This window comes from Impatiens glandulifera, chromosome 8 (genome assembly GCF_907164915.1).
Source record: "Impatiens glandulifera chromosome 8, dImpGla2.1, whole genome shotgun sequence".
In the NCBI taxonomy this organism is placed as follows: Eukaryota; Viridiplantae; Streptophyta; class Magnoliopsida; order Ericales; family Balsaminaceae; genus Impatiens; species Impatiens glandulifera.
Genome location: NC_061869.1, coordinates 2,583,950 through 2,604,851, shown reverse-complemented (window position 1 = coordinate 2,604,851; position 20,902 = coordinate 2,583,950). Strand labels below are relative to the sequence as shown.

Below are 20,902 nucleotides of genomic sequence, written 5' to 3'. Positions count from 1 at the left end.
TTGACTGTTACCACAAATTGATCTTTGATTAAACAAAGCTTGTGATCATATTATGCTAATTTACCAAAATCTAAACTGCAAATTTACTTTTAGAAATCAAGGTATTTAACATATGAGCTCAATTTGCAGAAAACCTAGAATCTGAAACGATGGCTTATCGTTCGAAAGTTACGACCATTAAAAATGACAAGATGAAGTCGTCCAACGTCAAACCCGTATTAAGTTTTAATTAAACAAACTTTAAATTTTCAAGGATTGACCGGCACAGATGATGGTTCTTGTTCGACTGGAGAATCCTTACCAACAGGTGCTGACTCGGGAGTATTTGCAGCAGCAGCAACAACAATCGCCTTTCCATCTTTGGTGGTGGTTTCCTTCGCCGGAGCAGCCGGTGGTGGAGGAGGAGGAATCATGTGAGCCGGAGGTGCATGCTTAAGCTTGATCAATATATGACGCATCCTGGAAAGATCTGTTGGTTTACCAGGCTTTGGTCCTTGAATGATAGTGATTCCTGCTTTCTTTTCGGCTTCCTTCTTTCCTCTCTTCTTTTCAATGTTCGGAACTTCATGAGGAATCAGTTCTCCTATTGCCTTCCAGTAATTTTTATCCGCTTCTTTGTGGAACTTCTCTCCGGAAGCCAAATACAACTGTGCATCAGAAGAGAAAGAGATTAGAATAACCGACAACAAACTTAGATGAAACACGAGTGTTAGTTATTTAGTCCAGACCTTCTCTTTTTCTCTGTTGGTGGTTTTATTAGTCTCGATATTAAGCTTTCTTTTCTCGTAGAAAGCCCGTTTAAACTCTTCCCCTTCTTCGATAATTTGGATCCGCATCTCCTTCTCCATTTTCTCTTTCTCCTCCAGTCGAATTGTGTTTTCACTGCACAATCGTCAATAGTTAGCGTTGATGTAGTCTATAAAGAGACACTATAACCTAGGGTTTAACCTAATTCCTTGAAAATCAATAAACTGTATGAATTGTTCATCAAACCTAGTTAAAAATCATATTTCTCACAACTAGATGTAATGGATATAGTAGATCAAACAAACTAACTAGTGAGTAATCAAATGAATACATGTAGGCTAATCACTTTTAATCTAAGTGGATTCAAATAAACAGCTTCGTTCTTGGCAAGATCATTAGAAAGTTATCATTCATAATCAAGACTGAAGTGAATTCACACAAATAGCAGCGGTTATCACATGAATTCAGGTTGAATCCGCCATTAAAGGAGTTAAAGATTCTACGTGTTATATAGCATACATTAGCAAGCTCCTTCAGTTTAGACACAATTAGGTCATCAAAACAATTGAAAGCAAGAAAGTTGCAGAAGGAAGAATTTGATAGATCTAAGATGCCAAGAAATGACAGATCTACATAAAGTTAAGCATAACTAAGTAGAAATACAACAACTAAAACCTTACCGTCTCCATTCTCGAAGAGCAAATCCTTCTTCCGACTGCATTTCACCAGGAGGAGGAAGAATCGGTCCATCAGAAGAGAAAAGACCATCAGGATCATCACCAAGGTCATACGATTTACCATTTCCATTCGAATTCGGGATCGAAGAAGTAAACGGAGAAGACTGCGAAAAATCAGTGTTGAGATCAGTCTCAAATCCAAATACATCTGAACTAGTATTCACCGCATCATGATCTACAGTCACCTCTTCGTACTCCGGAGCAAGAACACCTCGCGGATCGGCATCAGCGGCGACGTAACCGCTTCCATCATCAACAGAATCGGTGAAAGTTGGAAATGAATCGTCGAAACGTTGAGAAGGTATGGTAGGATCGAATCCGACGTAACCGTCGTCTTCGTCGTCGAAAGGATGAGTAGAGGAGGTCCTCACTGGTACAGAAGCTTCGCCATCGAAGGAATCGAAGGACATTTTTTCTCTTTCTTTCTCTCTCTAGATTCTCGCTCCGGTTTAATCTCTCAGAGTGATGGTGGTGGTGGTTCACGCGTCCACCTTAGGAGAAACTTTATAAAGGGAAATGAAAGTATATGGACGGTGGTGGAATTGTTACGCCACATTTATCTTTTTAGGACACCTTTCATTTATATATTATTAAAATTATTCTAGATTATTTATATATTTTATGAATATTTTATTTTAAATGATTTCCATATATATTAATAGGTTCATTTGAATTAGGTCATACTATTACATACTTTATAAAGTTACTATTTAAAATGTTTGAACCAAACAAATGTATCAGTATATTTTATAATATTATCTTATTTAAATAAATAAATAGATGTATAATTGTTTTTTTTATTGGAATTCAATTTAAGCTTCAAATTTGAGGGAGCTTGAATGGTTGAATATGCTTCTTTAGTTGTTTTAATGCGATGGATTTTATTGTTAAAAATCGAAAAATTCACACTTTAGACACTTTCACGGTTGGTGTCAAATTTGGTTCGGTCCGATGATAATTCACACTTTCACAGTTGTTGTTTAATTCTAATCTATTAGATTTGACGCTTCAAAACGGTTAGAAATGTTTCGAAAAGTTGGTAGAATTAGGGACGGATCTAAGAATTTGAATTGTGGTGGAATTAAAAAAATATCGAATAAAATTAGTGGATAAATCATAAATTTATGTTTTTATTCATTTAAAAAATAGATAAAAAAAACAATTAATTATTTTTAAAATTTAAACGGCGTAACGTTAAGCCCTACAAAATTAACAGTTGTTTTCAAGAATATAAGAGATTGCATGAATTTATTTAATTTTCATTATTTTTATTTTTTCATATAATATTTTATCGTTATGTTTGAACTGACGGTGACTCAATGATGAAATTTAAATGGATTTTGGAGTGTATAAACAGCTTAATGTCTACTTACATGTTTTGGTTACATTGATTAAATCTAAATTTTGTTGAAAACCTTTTTTTTATTTTTATTTAGCTCTCCAATCTTATTTTAGCTTTATTTCTTACATTTTATTTTATATTTTAAAGTGATATATTTCAACTGACATTCTAATATGGTACTTTTAATAAGAATCAAGTCAAACATGAGACTTCATTATTTTCAATTAAATTGTATTATTTTTATTGGAAGATCATAATTGGGTAAAGTAAAATGACAGCTGCTCTTCAATTTCAAATTATATTGTTTGTTTAATTATAAAGTTGTAATTTGAATTCAAACCTACACATTTTCTTCCCATCCCAATTCAAATTGTTTTTGTAGACATATAACAACATATCAATTATAATTCAACAAATTGAAACAAAGTCTTAGATTATTCGAAAACAGCATAACATTATTAATCGCAATAAGAAACATAACCTTATTCCGTCGTGGCAATGGCTTGGCTACTCAAGAATGCGAGAATAAGCTCATTCACCTTATCAGGAAATTGCTCTTGCACAAAATGACTTCCTTGAGGTACATATATTGTCTCCAATTTCGGAACAAAGAATTTCGCATTTCCACTCCTTACGTAATCCTCAACTCCCGGAAATTTTATGAAATAATCCTCCTCGCCCATAATCAGCAAAGCCGGGCAATCCACTGTCGAATTTGGCAAGTTTATTACTTCTCCAATTGACCTAAAAAACAAATTCTTCTTCATCATCAACAAACGTAACAAATAATAATCTTTGACAATTTGACATTACCTATATGGAACTTGTAATGCTGTTTGAAGTCCTGAATTTTCATACAAGTCACCATAAGCTTTGAGATCTTCATCACTGAACCAAGATGGTAATGGAGTTGATGGTTCAACTAAATCCATAATTTCCTGATTCTCATCAGCTATGGGGATTTCACTTTTTGAGAACAAGATGTAAACATTTTTTACAACAGTTTTAGCATCAAAACGACTAAAATCAGCTTCAGCTCGTCCAGGTTCCTTTCAAAACACGGAAGATCAGTTGTTAAACTTAAACCCTAAACTTTAAACCCTAAACTTTAAACCCGAAAACAGTTTTACCCGCCATCTTGAGATATAGAAACCTTCAGGAAGCAATCTTTTTCGTTCTTCTGGAGATGGAGGCATGTATGGAACTCCAAGTGTTATGATTCCTGAAACTCTTGTCGGATGAAGAAATGCTAAAAGATATGCAGGTCGAGTTCCCCAATCTTTAGCAACAAGAAACACCTGAAAACATAATCGATCAAAAGCTAGATCTCAGTAAATCCTGATGAGTATTAAATTACAGATCTCAACAACTGTGAATAATCAAATCAAAACAAATGAAAACCTGAAATGTGATTTAACAAAGTATATTCAGTTAGGTTAGTTGTAAATTAACCTTTGGAATAGTCAAGGAATCTAGGATTGCAAGGAGATCTGCGACAGTATCTTTGAATGTCGTCTTGTCAGGTTCTGGTGAGGCATCTGACAAGCCGTAACCTCTGAAATCTGGCGCAATAGCTCGGTAACCGGCTTTCGCGGCGGCAATCATTTGATGGCGCCATGAGTACCAGATCTCAGGAAATCCGTGAAGGAAAAGGACGACAGTTTCGCCGGCTCCGATCTCGGCTAAGTGAATCTTCACACCGTTGTTGGATTCAACGTAGTTGTGCTGTATCTGGTCCATGGATAACCTTTGACAACACAGAGTGAGAGAAGGGAAGATGAGTTGAAACAATAAGAAAGAATCTTTACATGCAAAAACGGGGAACATATCTAACCATCTAATTTTGTCTTTTATAATAGTTTAAGAGTAATAATGATACACGACTCTCCATCCACCCCTTGAAAATCTACAAAGTTAGATAGATAAATTATAAAGAAAGTCATGTTTTTTTTACATTGACAGAATAGTTTGTAAATCTCCAACTTTTTAGATTTAGATTTTTTTCTTTTTTAACTTTTTATATGATTATTTTTTTTTTTCATTTATATATTTCTCTCTCTAATGATGTACATGATCAATTTTTTTTTTCACATGACTTATCTATATATATTATTACTTAATTTTCAAATATTCGAATTTTCGGATAGAGAGGTGGGATAGAGAGGTGTGGTTAATTTGGATATGTATATAAAGTAAATAAATATTTGGGTCGGATTGTGAGTTAACCCGCCCATAAACTTAAAACGATTAAAAATAAAATTAAAAATAAAAATTATATATATATACATGATTCGTATTGCAACCTAACAAAAACAAGTACAACTTTTTAATCAACTAAACTAATAACACTTTATATTTTCAATTCAACACCAAATTTGATAATGAAGCGTAACGTTTTAATAATATAAGTTTAATTTTTTAACTAATTAATCTATCTATATAAATAAATATATAATAATGTTTAATTTTTAAAATGTCCAAATTATCAAGTCAAAAGTTGTAGTTAATTAGGATATATATGTTTTGAATAAATAAAAAAATGTTATCTCCTTAAATTTTTTTCTTCCATTTTTATATTATTTTTTGTGCTAAATATAGGCAAGTTCCTCTGATAGTTGTGGAGTTAGCTGCCCCAAACTTCACTCTCCCTATTAGTTTAATCATCAATTAATTATAAGATTAAACTTATTTATATAAAAAGCTAACATAATTATGTGATGATATATTTTTCTAAATTTTAAATATTAAAGTACTTTACTCTTTATTTTTAAATAAATATGAAATCAATTCTTTGTTTAAGACAGTTACTTAAATATATTTTTATTTAAATATTTATTTTTCAAAATTTCAAAATTATTTTTTATTTATTTTTGTTAAACATTTTTATTTAATAATATTTTTTTCAAAAACAATATAATTACTTATTTTAATAAATAAGGTAATTATTTTTATTTTATATTTGAATATATATATATTAATACTATTTATTATATTTTATTAATTAATATATATATATATATATAAATAATTAATAGTTTAAAATAAGTAATAGTTTTAATTTTAAAATTTTATAATACTGAGTCTTATTGTTAGTTAAACCACCCTCATTTTTTTATAATATATAAACCATCTAAAAATTAAAAGAATTATATTAATTAATTTAAAATGACTTTGTATATATAACATTATAAATTAAAATAATAAATATATAAAATATAATTCTATTAACTATTTTTTTTTATATATATTATATTTTATATATTTATTTATAAAAATAATTAATAGTTTTAATATATTAATAAAAAAATTAGTAGTTACGATCATATTGTTTTAACACATTTTAAATAATTAATACATATTTATTTATTTTAATAATTAATATTATTATTTTTAAAAATTAACTATATTAATTAAAAATATATATTATTAAATAAAAAAAATCAGAGTAAGAAAAATAAAAATATTTAAATTAAAGAAACAGATAATTGTATTAAATTGAAAATATGTTTTTAAGTGGTGTATAATTGCTCATAAAAAATTAGTTATCTTCAACTGTGTAGAGTTGAGATAGCTGTAGTTGCTGGACCTAGAATCTAGATGTAGAAATATGTATCACCCACCACAATGACTAGATTCTAACACATAACTAAACAACTAAAAACTCTGTAATCATAATCAAGATATTTTTTTTTTTTATTTATAACTAGAGAGATAGGACGACACCACACAATATGACACAACTTCCATACAAAGCGTTTTTGTTCAAAGCACTAATATGGATCTTATTCGAACCAACTTTTGGGTCATCACTACATATTATTTATTCGTCGTGAACAACCTTTCTAGTACAACGCATTATTCTGATACTCAATAACACAAACCTTATTATATTAATCATGCTTGCTCAAGAAATCAAGAACAAGTTCATTCACCTTATCCGGGAATTGCTCCTGCGTGAAATGGCTTCCTTCCGAAATATAACTTATCTCCAAATTCGGGACAAAGGTTTTCGCCTTCCCGCTTCTTATGATTTCCTCCATTCCTAGAAACTTTAATGAGAAATCTTTCTCGCCTACTATCAGCAATGTTGGAGTTTCAATTTTTCGATCTGGCAAGTCATAGACTTCTCCCAGTGACCTACAAATAAATCCAGTTGAGGAAATAGTGTCATTAGTATTATTATTGGTCATTAACAAGATGATAACACGCTTATTAGCTAAATTACCTATATGGGACTTTCAAAGCAGTGCGAAATCCTGATTTCTCATACAAATCACCATACACTTGGAGATCTTGTTCAGAGAACCAAGCTGGCAAAGGAGTGGACGGTTCTACAAGATCCATAATCTCCTGATCAACAGCAGTAGCCATCGGGATTTCACTTCTTGAGAACAAAATGTAGACATTTCTCACAATGGTTTTGGCATCAAAACGAGCAAACTCTGCTTCAGCTCGTCCAGATTCCTAAATCATAAGGAGAGACTCTTATTTAAGCAACTCATATAACATTAATGAAACTTATTAGGTCTTCTACTTACCTGCCATCTAGAGACGTAGACACCCTCCGGTAATTTCATTACCCACTGAGCCGGACCAGGGGGGACAAATGGTGCTCCAAATGTGATGATTCCTGAAACTCTTTCCGGGTAAAGAAGTGTAAAATCGTATGCAGTTCTTGATCCCCAATCCTTAGCAACAAGAAACACCTGAAATGTAATTGATAAGATAAAATGTTCAAATCTCAAAAGCTAATTCAGATTGATAAGTGGGTAAGTATTGATTGTACCTTCGGAATAATCAAAGCATCAAGGATGGCGAGTAGATCACTGATAGTATCTTTGAAAGTTGCCTTCTCAGGTTCTGGTGGGGCATCGGACAACCCATATCCCCTGAAATCCAACGCAATTGCCCGGTAGCCGGCTTTTCCGGCGGCGATCAACTGGTGCCGCCATGAATACCAAATCTCCGGGAACCCATGAAGGAATATCACCACCTTGTCGGAGGAGGAGGATCCAGTCTCGGCTAAGTGAATGTTGAGACCGTTCACCTTCACGTAAGTGTGCTGTATCTGATCCATGGCTGCTCTTCAGAGTGAATTGAAACAGAGATTTGCTCAACTTGGACTTAGCATATACCTGACTAGATTACTAGAATCTCACATTAATAAAAATAACAATTCATAACCCTCAAATTCAGTACCTTTCAAATGGGCTGTATTTTTCTATTATTATAACTGTAACTAGATTGTGTGTATATTACATTTACACCCTTCTTAAAGTGTCACTTGATTATCTAAATCTGAACTATAAAAACTTTTTTTTTAAATATGATCACATCTAAATATGAAGAAAAAATAAAGTTTTCAAATAAAAACAAGAAAATTCTAACAAGTAACTCAATTGCATAGGAAAACAACAGTTCAAAAATCAATTCACTTCCTCTTCAAACAAATGTTTATGTGTATGTACCAACACCACATTATGATCAAAGCGAAAAAAGAAACTAACCCGACATGCATACGTACAATCGAAGAAACTACCCAAAAGAATCCATTAATAAGCTCCCATCCCTATACTAGTGTTTGATGTCGTCGAAGGAAGGGAATTGCTTCCGTCGGTCTTGACATAGCTAACATAATAGGTTTGAGAGGCAGTGGCAGTGACAACAATAAGAAGAGCTGCAATTCCAAACACTCGACTGCTTAACGTGAAACAAGGCAGATTATTCGAATGCCTATAGTTTGTAAGGCTTGCATCCTTTACCGAACCATAGAACAAGAACATTTCACTAACAAGAAATGATATCCTGCAATTTCAATAAAAGAAGATTATACTTTTGCAAGAAGAATTTTGTCAAATAATTTATTAATACCCAAATGATATATATATATATATATATACCAGCAAGTGATGAATAACATTATTGCTGATATCCTCCAATTTCCAGGCCTTAGAATCTTGCCAAAGCATAAGCATTGGGTTGCAACAGTTACTATAGTCTGACTGACTGAAAGTAAAAACATAGATGCAACAGCAAATCTACTCGCAATGTTTGAACTATACACACAATAGATAGTGCCATCAACTGATTGGTGTAGTGTTGCCTGTCATAAAAATTGAAATGGAACATGATGATGATGATGATGTAGAAGACTTAACTCCTGGCTATGGTAAGTGATGAAATATGTCTTCATATATGATGCATTTAGATTTTACTCAAAGTACTAACAATGTCCTTGAAACAAATTAGGCATAAATCATAAACTGCAAACAAATTAAGTGATCCTAATCTTTTGAATGCTCAGTGAATCTAGAAGCATATCTTTCCATGGATTATGAGAATGTTTAATGTATTTGATTTAGTCAACATTAATTATAATATGAGATTTTCCATGTCTTACTTGATCAACTTTAACCTAGCTACTCTGAGAACACCTAAGATGCATCCATCCATATGAGTACATTTTCACATGAACTGGAATCGATGAACAATACTACAACATAGAAAACTAAAAAGTTCTGTAGTGTGTACCAATATTCGATCGATAATTGCTTGAAAACAACTTAAACATGTAAATCAAATTCAAGGATCCAGTCTACAGATCAAATTCCATCACATTTAACCTATGATATAGAATCGCAATGCAGCGGTAGAGGATCATAAGTAAAACGAAAACTCACTTTAGTCTTCGTCTGAACGGCGGCCATTGTAAGTGCAAAAGCAGCTAGATCAAGGAGAAACATCAATAGTAAGACGATCCTTGAGTCCAATTCTTGCATTATTCTGGAAAATTCTTTCATTATTCTGGAAAACAAATAAGGATACGGAGATTTAGGAGTAAACACAAAGAAAAGTAGAAAAAATGTAGAAAAAAGATGAAGGTTCACCGGAATGACGAGAAATGCTGTGATCTCTTGGCCTTGATCCTGAAAGAGAAGAAAGATGAAGTGCAGAAAACTGCTGCTGGAATGAATGAAACGGAGTCAATATACTTCTGAGGCTGGCTGGTACTGGATTCTGGTAAAAGCTAAAACCGCTCGTTTATATGTAACTAACTTGCGCGTCCATCTTAAGCTGGCGTTTGGCTATGAGCGGCCAGTAGCTCTAATGTGGTGTTTGATAACGGTTGACGTTTTTGTGAACAAAATAAAGTTATTACACATTTTTTAAACTATAATGAGCATAAATAAAATGGACAAATTACTCGTTTTTAACTTGCGTTTCAGATCTAATCAAATTTTTGATCTTTTAAACCGACTCTTACCAGTATGTTGAATTGTGTGAGGTTTATATACTTAAAAATGTCGAATTAGTCTTGTGGTTAATTGGAATTTTGGATATCTTTTTTAAATCCGACAACTTTTTTTATGGCTAAAGTTACACAAAAACGACATTTTATTTGTTAATTTATTATCTTCGTCCCATTTATAAATAATGATATTAATTTTTTATTTATTTATTTAAAATGTAACATAAATAAATTAAATTTGGTATAAATTTAATTATAAAAAACTCTAAAAATATAAGATTTGAAAAAAAGAGTATGAAATCTCTAACCAAATTAAAAAATAAATAAATAAATAAATGAAAAACAAAACATAAAAATAAAAAATTATATATATATAACTAAATAGTTGATCAATTAAAAAAATCTCACATCAAATTTTCAGTTTATTGTTAAAATTTTATATTCAATTTATTAAAAATTTTATAATATTTTGTTAATATTATGAATTTATTCTAATAAATAAATATAATTTTTATAACTTTTAAATAATAATATTAAATAAAATTATATATATATATTAATATTATTAATAAAATCAAAATATTTTATTCTAAATTATCATTACAGTTTTGTATATATTTAATAAATAATTTAGTAATTATTGTAATAAAATATATTATATATATTTTAAAAAATAAAATAAAATCATTATTTTATTTATTTTATTCTAAATTATCATTAAATTTAATCATTATAAATAAATTCCATATATAAATTAAATTTATTAATCTTAATAAAAAAATCAAAATACTTCATTCCTTATTAGTTTAAATAAAATCGTTAAATTAAATATTAATTATTAAATATATATTATAAACAAAATAATAAATTTTAAACAACAGTTTAAATGTAAGAGTGATTTATATGTTCAACTTCACAATAAGGTGTTCTTATATTGTTTGATATAAATCATTATTATACTTCAAAGGTTAGTTATCAATTAAAAGTTTTAATTGAATTGTGAATAATTTCACAAAACTTTGATCGGTTTTATTTGTTGAGTTGTCTACAAACAATTTCAGTTAAAAAAATTGTATTTAGTTCTTATGTTATTGCATAGCCCACCTCTATAGGCCCAAATAATATTATTAAAGGCCTTAAATTATACTTTAAAACATGTATGATTTATATTTATACTTTAAATCATTATATGAGTCAATCATTCAATATCATTAGGTTGGGATAATTAAAGCTTAGAAAAATCTAAATTGAAATTCTTCTCGCTTACTTGTATTTCAGTTCAAGCCATAGAATAAGATATCGAATAAGACAGATCTTTCTTCGTCCCAAAGAACAACAATCCTCTTTGGAATTTTTTTGGGTAGATATTTAGGTCTTCTTATATTTTAAATAATAATAATAATAAATAAAATGAAATTTAATATATTTACTAACTAGGTAGAAAAGGGCACTACAAGCGTGAACACGACCAGACAAATTACCGTGACTGTTACAATTGTTTTTATTGTTCTTAGTTGTCATTGATAACAACCGGACTTGAGAGCTTGTTTTTATTTAAAATTCAATATTTTTTTATTTTCATTTTACCTATTATCCATTGATCTAATTTTTATTTTGGGTTCAAACTTTGATCGTTTTTATTAAATAAATTGAACTATAAAAACAAATGATGTCATGTCTTATTACTTTAACTTAATATTTTCCTTTTTTGAATTAGTTAATTTATTATATTTATAAAAACAAAATAACAATAATTTTTTTCAAATTTTCTAACTATTTCACTAATTATACATTTTTTTTAAACATTCAAACCGCATTATTTAATTATGAACGAGTATATCTTGAAAAAAAAAATACTCAATTTAAAATACAAATACATCTAAATTTGTAGGTCGTACATAAAGTTATGTCGTTGTAATATTTTTTGAAAAATAAATAAATAATCAATCTCTATTCAAATTTTCTCAAATCTTTTATTAGATTATACATTGTTTTAATCATTAAATCCAACTTTGATTAATTAGAATGCGTAATCCCAAAAATAATACTCAATTCTTAAAATATATGTTCAAGACTTCTCTAAATATAATTTTATTTGAAAACGTAATAAACTAATTAGAAACCCGAAAATAACACGTTAAAATAATCTAACGAACCCCACCAAAGTAGCCCAGTGTCATGTTAGTTTTCCTTTAATCCAAAAATAAATGAATATAACTGACGTTTTATCCATTTGAAAAAAGAGACTCAAATGGTTAAAATTTAAAAATTTGAGGCCGGTATAAAACAACTCAAAGTTCCGAACCCCATTTTAAAAAACACCTAATTTCGAGCCTTTATCTATTCCATCACTTATTTTATATACCAAAATATTCTTTATTAATATATTTTCTTTAATTTTTTACCCCACCTATTTAAAATTTAAAAGATAAATGGTTATTAAATTTGAAAACACTATATTTTTAAAATAAATCAATTAATGACTCTACCCAAAACCTAGATAAAACTCAAAATCAAACAAACTCAATGTATATTGCAATGAAAGAAAATTAACTTCTTGAGAAATAAATGAATTGAAAATGTATTATTATTGAATTTATTAATTAAACAATTATCAATATAGAAGTGTTAGTAATTAACAAAATTAACTAATAACTACTAAAAACTAATTATCATTTTAAACTAACTAATTAATTATTTATTATTTTCTAAAAAAAACATACAACAAGTGAACAACTGCCCTAATAGGACAATAACAAAATAATGAATGGATTTTCACAAAAACCATTTAAAAATAAACATAATATTCAAGATACATGCACTTACTTACCTCGACCGCGGAAGAAACATCTTTGACATCGACCAGATAATGTTGTTCATGCTTTTCTCATATTCAATTTCTCTAGTTGGTTCACCTTAAATCTAACCTGTACCGATCATTTTCTGATGCAAGATGAACCAACCAGACAAATTGAAAAGGAGAAACCTAAGTAATTGTGTTTTTGTCAACTATTTCATTCTCCTCCTGTGCAATTTATTAAATTGACATTTTCTAAAAAATAAAAAATAAATACAAATATTAAACAATTCATAACATTAGGAACGGAAAAGGGGCTGAACAAACTTACTAGTAGAATAAACTAATTATTCAACCATATATTGAGGAAATAATATTATTATTATTAGCCTTTAAAGCTATAATAAATACTAGCCTTCTTAATTTGAATGATATTTATACATCAAAGAGAAAGTGATCATCGCATGCACCTTATCCTCTTAGTACAAATTATTGCATTATTATTGTAGCTAGTCTTGTACAATTGTACTATTGAAAGAAACTTTGTAGTACAAGTCATTTATAATTTAATATATATATATTTTTTAATCGTTAAAGTTTATATTATATCTATGAACTACCATTGTAATATTGCATTCTTAATTATTATGGTAGAAATGAAATTCCCCAAATTAACATAATTAACATAGTGGTAAGAGTTAACTTAAAATACCAAACGGTCACGAACTTAATTTCATCTGAAAGCACTTTGAGTTTAAACGAGGTATGACTAAAAAACGATGACCGTAAAAATGAACCAACCCTACCCAACTCTTTTGATGATATATACGATAGACTTCCACACTTTATTGTGTTTATATTTTAATTTTATTTATAATAATTTATCGTTATGTTTAATTAATTCTTATTCGTTTTCATATTAAATAGACAATTTTTGAAATAAAAAATCTTTTAATTTAGTTTTCAAAATGGTAATGTACACTAAGAACGGTTTATTTTTCTAAGGTTCTGAACCAAAATTTGCATTCTTAGATCTCTTTTTCATCTATTTTGATTCAGTTACATTTGTCAAATCATGGTATTTTACGATAAATTATTTTCTATAATAAAGTACTTGTTACACTAAAACACACGTCAAATTCAATTAATGAGTTGTCTCATTGATTTGTCATGAATATGATATATAGTTAATAGTTTGCATTATTGATGGTCCACAATATATATATATATATAATTTAAAAAATGTGAACCTTTCTTTCTTACTCTATTTTATATTTTATTAGTTTTTTTAAATAATTTTTATTTTTTGTTCCGCGATGTTATTATTATTATTATTATTATTATTATTATTATTATTATTATTATTATTATTATGATTGATAAAATATTTTTGAAAATCTTGTGAAAAAGTCGATGAACTCATTAATTTTTCTTGAAAATCTTCAAACTCGTTTAAACTTGATTTTATGTTACGTTTGTTCGTTGGTGAACATTTTTTAGTTTTGTTTCCATTGTTGCTATTCAATGCTTGATCTCGATGAGTTTAGTGACAAAATAACACTTATGTTTTTATTGTTATACTTAAACACTATCATTTATATATATTGCATGAACTTTTTAAAATAAAATAAAATTTTCATTTATTATTGTGGATTATGTTCATATAGAACATTTTAAAAAAGAAAAATAAAAGGTTTTATATATCATAAAAGTGAGATTTATTTTTTCAAGAATCCAAATCAAGAGTGATATTGATTGGTATAAAAAATTGAGTAATGATAGGGGGAGCGAAATATTTGCAGCGAATGGGGCAGCGAAGGACGTGGAGTGCTAACTAGACAAGCTGACTCAATATATATTTATTTTTCTCTTTATTTTCATTAATAATTTTCTCTCTCTTCTCACTACTTACCTTTTCTCTCTATATTAATTAAGACTCATTCAATAAAAAATCGATTATTATTATTAAAAAATATTTAATAATTATTCTCTTTAATTTTTATTATCATAAATATGTTTTTTTTAATTAGTGTACATATGCTATTATTATACACATTTTAATTATTTCTCTTTCAATAATTTATTTTTTTTATTGAAAAAAATAAAATTTATTTTCAATAATAAAAATTACTCAAATTAAAATAAATAATAATTAATCTCTCACTTCTCACTATTTACCTTTTCTCTCCCTATATTAATTAACACGCATTCAATAAAAAAATCAATTTTTATTATTAAAAAACACTTAATAATTAATCTCTTAAATTTTTATTATCATAAACATATTTTTTTTAAAATTCAATTAATTAATTATATCCTCTGTTAATTTAAGAATATATATTAATAATAATAATAAATTATTAATCATTTTACTCAATGAATTAATTCTTTTTTTAAACTCTTAATTGTTGAAAAGTTTAAAGGAATAATAATATCTAGTGTAAACAGGTAGTCCACAGAGAAAACAATATGTTATTGAACAAATTGTGAAGAAATCAATTACAAAGGCTCGGAAAAAAAAGGTTTGATTTATTATGTTTTAGACAATTATTTTTAGTATTAAATTATATTATTTTTATTCTAAATTATATTGTTTCTAATTTATCTTGTAGACTAGTGAAAACTATTAATGCAATGAAATGATTAAAGACAATTTATCGATTATATTATGTTGTTTGATTTTATAAAAATAGATGTTATAATACATTTTGGACCATATTTTTTTGGTACGTTTATTTTATATTTTGTATCATGTTTTTTTTTACTTTAATTAGATTGTGTAATTTATTAATATAAAATAGTAAATTAACCCAATTAAATATTTTTAATTAAATATAACATCTACTTATTATTTATTTATTTTAATTTGAGTAATTTTTATTATTGAAAATAAATTTTATTTTTTTCAATAAAAAATAAATTATTGAAAGAGAAATAATTAAAATGTGTATAATAATCGCATATGTACACTAATTAAAAAAAACATATTTATGATAATAAAAATTAAACAGAATAATTATTAAATATTTTTTAATAATAATAATCGATTTTTTATTGAATAAGTCTTAATTAATATAGAGAGAAAAGGTAAATAGTGAGAAGTGAGAAAAAATTATTAATGAAAATAAAGAGAAAAATAAATATATATTGAGTCAGCTTGTCTATTCAGCAATCCACGTCCTTCGCTGCCCCATTCGCTGCAAATGTTTCGCTCCCCCTATTATTACTCTAAAAAATTATAATTATTGATATTTTTAATTAAGATATTGTGTGAGTTAAAACTATTTTCATGATCCTTTCACTAATTAGTTAACATGTGTCATAAAAGTTATTTTATGAGTACTATTCAGTAATTATATATTTAAAATAAAAATATATATATTTTTATGAAAAAAGTGTAAAGACTTATTTTACATAAAAACAAAATTCCAAAACATATAATATAATATGTCAAAATAACACAAATCAATAAGATCAATAAAACAAAACCAATGGAGTACTAACTACTAATTGAAATTCAAATGCGTTAAAAATTATCAAAAACAAAGGTGTTAGTCCATGTATTCCTAAGGTCTAGATTTTAATTATTTATTTTTAATTTAACATTTGACTTATTTTCTTAAAAATCATTTTACCACTTAAATGATTTTAATGAGTTTGTGAGGTCTTAATTCTCAATAGAATAACTAGGAATTGAAAAATTACCGATATTTCGATAAATTAAAAATACAGTAATAAAAAAATATCGAAAATATTAATTTTTTGAGTAAGGTATAGTATCGATACCGAAATTTATCGGTAAGATATTAATATGAATTTTCAAAATTTCAGTATATTGGTATAAATACTAAAATAATATCTATAAATTAATATATATATATATATATATAATACATGTAAGTAAATAAATAATAAATTATTAAAACTAAGATCTGATTTTTATTTTTCAAAATTAGATTCACACATTTTAATATATTAATTTCTTCTCCGAACAGATTTAAAGTTTAACTCGTTATATTTATTTTCCTTCTAATTTTAACAAATTTATTTTTTCCTCCATACAAATTTGAGGCTCAGCTCACAATGTATTTCTTGAAAAAGATTAGGGACTCAAATTTAAATAATATGTACCAACCAAAAATTTGATGTTCATAACAAATTTTGATAAACCAACCGGTCCACGTCTATCTAGAAGGGAATGTAAATCTCTTTGCTCTAGCTGTTGGTCAATATAATTAATCTTTTTTTTTTGGAATATTAATCTTTAATATATTTAAATTATAACTATCAAATTTGACAACCGACAATTTATTTCAAAGCTTTACATTGTTTTCATATGGAAGCATTAATTATTTGTTCATAATTAGAAGAGACTTATAAATTTAGTAGTAAAAATTGAGTTTACATTGATTAAATATAGTGACGGATTAATCAGTCTCTAGTAAATCCATTTAAAAAAAATAGTGACTATTAAGCGTCAATAGAGAAAAAAACATTACGATCTCTAATAACCCTGTCCTTAATTTAGACAAAAAAATTGTAAATTTGTATTAGACTATCTCTAACCCGAAAAATCAATTTTTAAACTTATTTTTAATATAAATTACACATCAAACAATAATTTTTTTCGACTAAAAATTTATTCTTAAATCCAAAAGAATATTTTTATAACATTCTTCCTTACATCAACTTTTATAATTTTTTTACATTAACCCATATGTTTTACAATTCTATAAATTACACCACAATATTTTAATATCACCTCATTATTTTAAATTTGATTATAATTAATTATAAAATTTCATTAAAAATTAAAAAATTAAGATACAAAACAAAAATATAATTTTTTAACATTATTATAATTTTTTTTTTGAAGATTATTATAATTCTTTTCAACATTATTATAATTTTTATAACATTATTATTAATTTTAAACATTATTATAAATTTATTTTATATAAAAATATTATATAAATGAATTAAATTATATAAATAAATTAAAATAATAAATTATATAAATAAGTTTAATCTATAAAATATATACTTAAATTAAGTTTAAGGTTGAATTAGAAAAAAAAACTTTTGAGACGAGGGAGGGAAAATCGGTGAAAACTCATTTTGAGTTTGAGAATGGAGGAAAAATATAGTTTGAGTTTATGTTTGAATTTGAGTATGAGTATGATGCTTTTAACATGTTAATAGGGATCAATTTTTTTTCAGTATAGAATAACACCGTTAAAAGAGATTAAATTTTTTATTCAATAAAGACAAAAAAATAATTTCAGTCTTTATTAACTTATCAATAAAGATAAAAAATATTTCAATCTCTATTAGAATATTAAAAGATTAGTTTTAATTTAATCAGTATGTATATATTAATTATATTTAACTTCCCTAATTTAGTGGTAAGGGTCGGAGAGAAAAAAGTTTCAATTTCATCTGTAGATTAAGTTTAAGCGGGTGTCATACTAATTTTTCTTTAACTCCAAAAACAAATATTAATTATATATATTTATATATTTGTATATAAATTTATAATAAGTATAATTAATTATTTCTGCTACTTATATTGTATAACTAATATTATAATTAATAATTATAAATTAAATAATTTATATATTATTTAACTAATTCATTATATATATACAAAACAAAAAAATATATACAATTTATATGTTATGATCTATATATATATATATATATAATTTATATATTTGACTAAATCAATATAATATTTAATTAATTTATAAGACGGTTTGTAGGTATATGTTTTATTTTAATTAGTTTTTTTTCTCTAAAATCTTCCTCCAATCTTGTATTTATTTTACCTCCATTCCCCTGCATATCTTCTTCCACTTTCTCGCTGCTGCATTTACCTAGTGCATTAAATCAAGGGCTTGTGCTTGTGGATTGATATTAATTGACCGCATGTTATTTCTTTGTCAATCAATCTCTATCCATGTCACACATTAAAGTAGTCATGATATCAACATTTAATGTTAATCTATCTTCGTCAATATCATCGTCGTCTTTATTGAAAAAAATTATCACATTAAATGTTATAATTAAATATCTTTTTGTACAACTTATTAGATGTAAATTTAATCCTCACGGTATTAATCTATACACACCTAAAACATTTCGATAAGTATTAATAATTAAACACCAAAAACATTTCGGTGGGTATTAATCAATACACCGCAAACATATTTCGATAGGTATTTAGATCGAAGTTTGGCCAACCCCACCGGAAATTTGATGGTATTTCCCTTTTACTGACCGTGAAAATAATCGTGTTTAAAAGTACAATATATATTAGTTTGTTTGGAAACGGTAACTTACCTAATTCCACATTCAATTATGACTATAGTTTGGAAACACTCACTTCTGATAGGTAGCTCTCTAAAAAAAAAATGTTATTTTATTAGATTTAGTCTTTACTAGAGTTTGTTTGAAAGTTTTTTTTTATTAGTTTGAGGACTTTGTTTCATTTTGAATTTATTTTTGTTTTAATTAAGTTTTAATAATTAAAATATTTTTTTTATATTTTATTTTTAATATAAGAATATTATTTTATTCACCATCTAAATATTATAATGTTACTTAATATTCAATTCAACAAAAAGTCATTATGTTTATTATTTTTTTTAATTAATTTTTAAATCATAATATTTTTCTAGATATATAAATATTGATAATTTTAGATCATATGTTAATAATAAAATATAAACTATAAATTTATATGTTGTTACAAGTTATCCTTAAAATTTAATTAATTTATAATAAAGTATTATTGTTATTATTAACTTTTTTTTATTAAATATTTATTTAGTATATAGACCTTATTTTAATTAAAAAAATATATATATAATTGAATTTTGATAATAATTTTATTAAACAAAATTATATAACAAATTATTTAGTTTCATATAAAAAAAAATCAAATAGTGTTCAAATTCCTAAACGTCTTCTAAAATCTTTATAAAAATATTATATATTTTAAAAATGTCATGAATTTTTATTATAATTTTTTTTTATTTTAACTAGTTTGACCTTTTTTTGGTTTTAAAAAATTTAATATTGATAAAAATAATAAAATAAAATATAAACAATATACTAAATATAAAATTATTATATATATCAACTGAAACTTATAAATTAAAAATAAAATTTATAAATTAAAAAATAATTTTTCAGTTAAACTTGTTTCTACCGATTATTACATAAATATAAAAATTATTTCTCGATTTCTTAGTTTTCGTTTTAATCCCACACGCAATTCTATATAGATAAATGGTCCCAAATAAAAAAGTTGTATCAACCCACGTTTTACTTGCACTAGATCCTCCTCCACCCATTTCCAATTTCATGATAAGGGTTATTTAATTAAATAATTCTTTCCCACCTGATAATATTTAAAAACAATTCAAATTTTACAAATAAGGTGTATGAGAATGAGAAAGTTCACCTGAAATTAATTTGGTAGTCTAGAGGTCATTTTAGTTTGCCTTTAACTATAGGTTATTAGAGTTCATTTAAGAAAATTTACATTTCTAAATAGGTTCATTTGTTGGTGACATCTCACAATTTTTACAAAGTACTGTGAAGGAAAAATGAAATAATAATAATAATGATAAATTAAATGGGACCTAATTAAAGTATTAGGAGATATTCAAAAGTTACTTAACCCAATGTTTCATTTAATCCTTAAATTATGTAAATGATAATGAAATACAAACATGACCTATAAATTCCTTGATATTTTTGAAATTGAGGACTATATGTTAATTTGAATACCATTGAATAGTCTCCATTATTCCGTAAAGTCTTTTGTTTGTTTGAAAACATAGATCCAAAAATCAATAATTCAATGCCATGGACCACAATATTAATTGATCACAATGTTTTGTTTCTATAAATAATATGTGATTTATTCACTAATCCTTCTTTTTCTTTCACTTTACTATACACCTTTTTATTGTTTATTTTTTTAAGTTAGAAGTTTTTTTGGGATTTTACTATGACAAAAA

General features: G+C 26.3%; 4 protein-coding genes across 5 annotated transcripts; all 4 read right to left on the bottom strand.

Annotated features, from left to right (window-relative positions):
* Positions 1-66: 66 nt before the first annotated feature.
* LOC124912628 (clathrin light chain 2-like) lies at positions 67-1,970 on the bottom strand. Of its 2 annotated transcripts, XM_047453272.1 has the most exons (4): positions 1,670-1,970; positions 1,428-1,588; positions 729-882; positions 67-647 (listed from the first exon to the last, which is right to left on the bottom strand). In XM_047453272.1, exons 1-4 carry the CDS (start codon positions 1,892-1,894, stop codon positions 249-251), a joined length of 939 nt encoding a protein of 312 aa, XP_047309228.1. In that variant the 5' UTR covers positions 1,895-1,970; the 3' UTR covers positions 67-248. The 2 variants fall into 2 exon arrangements, with proteins under 2 accessions (XP_047309228.1, XP_047309227.1); XM_047453271.1 differs by having other exon boundaries at positions 1,428-1,970.
* A 1,113-nt stretch (positions 1,971-3,083) lies between these two features.
* Positions 3,084-4,659, bottom strand: LOC124911996 (AB hydrolase superfamily protein YfhM-like). Its single transcript, XM_047452546.1, has 4 exons — positions 4,279-4,659; positions 3,957-4,124; positions 3,640-3,875; positions 3,084-3,570 (listed from the first exon to the last, which is right to left on the bottom strand). The coding sequence occupies exons 1-4, from the start codon at positions 4,651-4,653 to the stop codon at positions 3,309-3,311; spliced, it is 1,041 nt and encodes a 346-aa protein (XP_047308502.1). The 5' UTR covers positions 4,654-4,659; the 3' UTR covers positions 3,084-3,308.
* Positions 4,660-6,530: 1,871 nt separating this feature from the next.
* Positions 6,531-9,854, bottom strand: LOC124912101 (bifunctional epoxide hydrolase 2-like). The gene is made up of 7 exons (XM_047452659.1): positions 9,714-9,854; positions 9,507-9,630; positions 8,727-8,929; positions 7,613-8,631; positions 7,365-7,532; positions 7,052-7,290; positions 6,531-6,963 (listed from the first exon to the last, which is right to left on the bottom strand). Exons 4-7 carry the CDS (start codon positions 7,901-7,903, stop codon positions 6,717-6,719), a joined length of 945 nt encoding a protein of 314 aa, XP_047308615.1. The 5' UTR covers positions 7,904-8,631; positions 8,727-8,929; positions 9,507-9,630; positions 9,714-9,854; the 3' UTR covers positions 6,531-6,716.
* On the bottom strand, positions 8,379-20,230 carry LOC124911720. Its single transcript, XM_047452228.1, has 5 exons — positions 20,206-20,230; positions 9,714-9,843; positions 9,507-9,630; positions 8,727-8,929; positions 8,379-8,631 (listed from the first exon to the last, which is right to left on the bottom strand). The coding sequence occupies exons 1-5, from the start codon at positions 20,228-20,230 to the stop codon at positions 8,379-8,381; spliced, it is 735 nt and encodes a 244-aa protein (XP_047308184.1).
* Between the last annotated feature and the right edge of the window lie 672 nt (positions 20,231-20,902).